Source organism: Acyrthosiphon pisum, chromosome A1 (assembly GCF_005508785.2).
Source record: "Acyrthosiphon pisum isolate AL4f chromosome A1, pea_aphid_22Mar2018_4r6ur, whole genome shotgun sequence".
NCBI lineage: Eukaryota > Metazoa > Arthropoda > Insecta > Hemiptera > Aphididae > Acyrthosiphon > Acyrthosiphon pisum.
The window spans coordinates 167603014-167609527 of NC_042494.1; the positions used below are offsets into that span (position 1 = coordinate 167603014).

Genomic DNA, 6514 nt, shown 5'->3' on the forward strand with positions numbered 1-6514 from the left:
TACCATCGCCTAAAATTGTATAACACAATGTAACACAGTTTTTTTTATAGTTATTTTATGTTCAAATTTGGAGGAAATTTCATATTAAATAACCAAGAAAACCGATTTTAGTTATTTTTTTATATTTTACCGGCTACTGTATAAATAATAAGTATTAAAAATATAAATATAATATAAAATATCCACACTGACAAATCGTCACCGCTCAGAATCGTTTTTCGTATACAATGGTAGGTATAAGGTATATCATTGAATTCAAATTTAATACCATCCGGCATCCACATATTACCAACTTGTCACTTACTGTAAATCAGAGTGACATCCACTTAGCCACCTTTTTTCAGTTTTTCTTTCTATAATTGCCAATAAAATTTTATTTGCTGTGTAAATAAGATTGAAAATATAATACAAGGCTTCTAATATATTGTTACAATGCCATTTGTAAAATATTAAAAACCCAAAGTCACAATTTCTTTTTATAAGCATTTAAAGTTCAAATTTTGACAAAAGGCGTAAAAATCACGAAAATGTGCAAATTGTTTTTAGTTAGAAATTCCTAAAATGTTTCTTTTAAAATGTAATACAAAATTCCTTATAAGATTAGGTTAGGTTAAAATGTATTTACATTTTATTAAATGTAATAATTATTTTATAGTTACAAATTTATAATTAATTGTTCAACCTTTATAGGTAAGGATTAAACATTTAAAACAAGGTTCCACATACCTAATTGTTTTTTTGCTATAAATTACTTTATTCACAATAATATCATCAAATATACATTGCAATATCATAGACTGAATGACTGACCGCCTTCGCTCAGAATCGTTTTTCTTATACAATGGTATTATATATCATTGAATTCAAATTTAACACAATCCATTACGGTGACTCGCTTGTCACCTACTGTACAGCAGAGCGACACCCACTTAGATGCCTTTTTTTGCTGTCGGATATCTCCAATCTTTACTACAATAATTTGAAAATCTTATAGTAGTATTTTGGTAGGTATTAATAAAGTCTTTGTGTTTTATAGAGCATTATCGTAAGCATTATGTAAGGACAGAAGATACGACTCAGTTACAATAAACATTTTATTTTCAATAATTGTAATATAATAATAATATATATGGCAATAAAATACAATTTTCGATTGTGATGTCATAATAGGAAATTTCATATACTACTATAACCTGTATTATATTATTATTGGGACGCGTCATAATAAAATAATAATTTACATATATTTATTCATTACCACTAGACCATTTTTTACTAATTATTCTAAACTAAATTGACATATTTTTTTTCTCGACATTTATCGTCTGCACGACGCACGTGCCTAATCCTAATACACATAATATATATATTATAATGCAATTGTTAGCGTTTTCGTTCCAACTTAACGGTTTCAAAACGATCGAACAATAATATACGACACAGTTGTACGAACATAGTAAATTATACTACAAGTCTACAACTACACCAGTGTTGACTATAATACGCTGCAGTAACACTATTCGTCTGTTTTATATACAGATAATAATTATTTACAAAATATTATAATCTATGATCACAAAAAACTTGAAACATTCACCGTCCGGATAAATATATACAGAAGCAACATACATGTATGTACGCAGTAATAAGCACGAGGCCAGTATGCATACACTACGACATAATATTATCATTTTATAATTATCAACAATAAAAGTATGTATGCCTTATACTTAGATCATATTATACACAATGGACAGAGCTACACCTGACTAAATGTTTGAAGCCAACGCAGCAACAATGGTAGTGGAATTGGGAAAAATTCGCGTTCGGTTGGTAAGTACATCCGTTATCACGCGCGATTCGTGTCATCGCTGGTTATGACTTTATAAACAGTGAAACTTCCATTCGACAACACTTTCTGTTTAAAAACATATTTGTATGAACCAAACCAAATTTGAAATTTGAAAATTTATTTCTAAATTCTATCTAAAGATATTCTCTATGATACGAATTGTATTCGTTGTCCGCGAGACTTCGTGATTTTATGGAAGTTTCACTGTACCCGTATAATAAATACGCGACGAGTGTACTGACACGCATGAGCGTTTGCTGAAGTCAGTCGTCTGGCGACTTGTCGATAATGATGTCTTCAAACACGTGTAGTGCTCGTTTATAACGCATAGTGGCTCTGTCCGTTGTGTTTGATCTAAGGTCTTATAATATTATAATATGCGGACGATGTCGGCACAGAATAGATTAAAATAATATATTCTATTCTGTGGTATCAGTGCGCACAAAACAATATTAATAATACACATAATATTATTTGACTAGGCCTTTTTTTTGTTATATTTTATTATTATATTGAGTGTATCGTTGCGGGAAGTTGCAAACGTCCGCGCACGGCTGCAGATCGATGACGACGATCACGTCTTCAGCGTCTTCTTGGGGAAGCCTCTGGCGTAAGGTTTTTTCGCGTTCGTGTGCAAGTAATAAATACCACGAGCTCTGTGAACAAAAAAATAAGAAAGTGTTATAAAAAATTTTATCGAAAATACGCGTATGGACAAACTAAAACATAATAAGAACTACGGTGGGATCAGGACCGGCGCTAGAAGATGCGTTGGCGCCACACCCCCCCCCCCCCCACCCTACCACCAAGGTAAATTAAGTTTTTTAGTGAGATTAAATAAAAATAGTATGTATTTTGTGTTTTTGACTTTATTACGTGATGTGCATAAAAGTAATTTTGAATTTGATACTTATCACTATAACTAATATTAATTATATTAAAACATAACTTTTCTAGCTTTTCGGAAAACTGTTTGATTACTATTTGCTTTGCTTTTTTACAATTTACTTTTTGGGCTAAATCATTTTCAATTGACAAAATGTTTAACGGTGAGAGATTATTATCACCATTTTCTACTTCTTTAACGCTGGTAAACTTCAATATAATATTGATTTTTAGAATTGTAAATATACTCAGATTGTATTTTCATATTTTTGAGATTTTTCGTACTATTTAAGAAGTATCCTGGGGTAATACATATTTCTGTTTTTCAAATGACAATAACTGGCCTTTCCTGCTAATAATTTTTTTTTTAATGTTGACATAATAGTTAAAAATTCCATAAATCCGGGGTTTGAATCAATTCATTATTAAATTTAAAAATGGAGATGAGCATGCTTGAAGGATCCAGAAATCGAACTATAATAGTCGTGGCGCAAAAGGATGCGATTGTAAAAATTAAAAAATTGTCGTTCGCTATGATAGAAGTGTAAGTATCTACTTATATAATATACAAGGTGATTATTTTAAAGATAAACACTCATTTTCTTGAAAGTATATTTTATGGTTTTGGAAATATTTATCTTACATAATTTAAAATTTATACAAAATAATATTTTTGAAAAAATTAAAGGTTGTTTTTTTACTTTTTTTGTTCATTATTAAATCTTATTAAGGTTTTACTTTTTTGAATGACATCGCACATTCTAAATTTCACATCCTAGAGTAGAGGAACATAATAAGTATATAATAAACTACTCGTTGAAATTCTCAGAAAAATATTTTGCTTTGAAATATTCATGACTTTCAAAAAGTGTAATTTCTATAAAAAATTAAAACTGATAGCGATTAGAAAATAGTAAATATAATATTTTTTCATTTAAAAAATGTTGTTTCGTAAAATTATCGAGCGAGTAGTGTAAAATAAAATATTTTATCCAAAAGCGTTCTTATAGTTTTCGATAAAATGCGAATGTTTCACCTTTAAGCGTATCGCCTTTTTAAAATCCCGTTTAAAACGCGCTTACTTGTGTGTCACGTGTTCGCCCATCAAAACGTACTCGGACTCCGGCGGATCGCAAAGGCCCAAGTTGAAGTAAAATCGGTTGGCGCAAGGTAACGACCAAAATCCGACGTTGGAGTTGATCGACTCGATGAAGTACGGTGTCACTTTGGTGTGATCGCACGACAGCGTCTCTGCAAACCGTGAAATTCATTAGTATCATATTATTATGGGTATGAATAAATGCATCAAGCATAAATGTGTAATACGCAGTAAGACCTCCTAATAACAAACCTCCTTATAAGGTATAAAAATCATTTGGTACCGAGAGATTCCGTTATAAGGAGGTCTTACTGTTTATTATTACGTAGGTTGGCGCATAATGACATAATGTTATTGTAAAGAATAATTTTCAGTGCAACCCAAACGACTCCCGTCGAAAAAGGTTTCACGAACACGTAAATATTTCCAAACGATTCCGGTATTCCACGAAAAAAATTCTTTATATGATTTACATTGCATTATATAAAATTAAAAAAAAAACCCCCAAACCGTTTTCCATTTATGATTATACCTTTTTTTTATGCCAATTTTTATAATTAACTTTGAATGTAAAATTTAATAAAACACCATCACATTTTTAACCACGCACTTCTTTCGAGTCAATCCTATAATATTGTGTATCAAGTGTGAAGGAATTTATGTAGTCAAAAACGGAAAGGGCCTAAATATCATACCTATCGGCTATTGTATACGGTCACTTTGTACGGCCCATTGTATAAAATTCTTAACTCAGACACTTTATAGTTTATACTATTATATGCAGCGGTGGATTTAAGGGGGGCAGAGTTGCCGCCCCCTCCATTGGTCTAGCATCAAGGTAAATTAATTGGGCAGTTTTTAAATATTTGTTTCGTAAAACTTGGAAAAAGGCAATGGGCCCCCCCAAAAAAAATTTTAGATTCGCCACTGATTATATGCATAAAGTATTTAAGTATTTATAACATCTAAACAAATTATATAAATTGTAAATATATAGATGCATCTAGTGTTATAAAGTTTGATGAGTTTTAAACATTGATTAATTTTGTGATATTTAAAAGTAATTTAAATATGCTATATAAATTATAAACAAACAAAGTTTTTCAAATTTACAGGTTGACTGGTATCAACCAAACAATACTCGGTGCTATCTATAATAAATTTATAAATTATAATGACTTCAGACTTTTTATATCATACTTTTAATACTTATAATATAATTTATGTAGGTAGTACAAATAGTGTCCGCTTCCGACAATCTAAAGTTTTACCCGACGTACAAAGTGTCCGTGTTTCGCACATTTAATGTCGACCGTACAAAGTGACCTAGAAACGCTATCATAATAAGCCTACGAATAGTAGTAATTATTTTAATTACTGTAATGACTCGATTACACGTTTTATATCACTCATATTATATATAGTTATTATTATGGATTATATTATTATAGTCGTTAAACTCTGTTATAACTTATATTATATGATAAATAATTAAAAAAAAAAAAAATGTTTTTTCCTAAATTATAAACAGGAAATATACATGTATGGTAAATAAATAGTTAGGTACTATGATCAATTATTGTAATAAATATTAAAATAATATATTAATTTAAACGCGGACGTTATTCCCTATCCGAGCAGAAATATTTCCTAGTCACCAATGTATTTTGCTTTAAATTAAACCCGTGTTTATTGGCTTTCATTGTCGTTGTTGGACATCGATTTATTAACATCCGCGTGGATAATTATGATTTTTTTTACCTGTAAGTGTTTAAGTTTAAATCGTTAAAATTATAGTAGTAGTACTGTAGTAGTATGGTATGACATCGTGTCGGACAAGTATTTAGTCGACTATGGTGCACAGCGGAAACGTCGGAGAAGGACGACAACGATCAATAATAGTTACCTACCGCTGAATAATATTATAAGTGTCTTTTCGGCAAGGCTGGGCAAGTCAATTTATCATTTGTATATAACTGGTTAGAATATTGCTTATGGCTCGTCTTAACGATTTGGATTTGCGGTGTTCAATATTATAGCGTAATAACACGTACATAGAAAAAAATTTACGAATTTACTTGTTCGAGTCCAGCCTCAGAGTTTCAGCAGAATCTTTAATCTATACGACGTTCGTGTATACATAATATTATTATATCAGGAATACCTATAAGGATAACATTTTATATTTATGTGCAAATAATGCATTTTATACAGGTACAGTCGTCGTATTAATCTAAATAATACGTGTTTTCCTCGTCACCTGTTGATCAGGAAGGTATATTTGACTGCAAACACACGTGGTATATTAGTAAGTACTTAGTATCTATTATAATGTTGCAGTATTTAGAACAAAACGACAACTGTACACAAAATGCATAATTTGCATAAATATAAAATTATTTCAGCATATGTATGATGTATTATGTATGTATACACGTCACAAACGTCGATTGAAGATTCTGCTGAAACTGCAGTACTTATATACAGGGTGATTCTTTTATCAAACAACACTCATTATTTCAAAAAGTGTAAGTTTTTTTGAAAATATTTTTTTACATACTTTCAAGTCGCTTATAAAACAACGTTTTTCTTAAAAAATTATATTTTTTAATATTTTTTATCCTTATAATTTTTTAAGTTTTTACTTTTTTGAATGACAACATAGGGTTTTAATTTTT

General features: G+C 30.0%; 1 protein-coding gene across 1 annotated transcript; it reads right to left on the reverse strand.

Moving 5' to 3' along the window:
• Window positions 1-1079: 1079 nt before the first annotated feature.
• On the reverse strand, window positions 1080-4248 carry LOC107885159. Its single transcript, XM_016808659.2, has 2 exons — window positions 3820-4248; window positions 1080-2508 (listed from the first exon to the last, which is right to left on the reverse strand). The coding sequence occupies exons 1-2, from the start codon at window positions 4048-4050 to the stop codon at window positions 2347-2349; spliced, it is 393 nt and encodes a 130-aa protein (XP_016664148.2). The 5' UTR covers window positions 4051-4248; the 3' UTR covers window positions 1080-2346.
• Between the last annotated feature and the right edge of the window lie 2266 nt (window positions 4249-6514).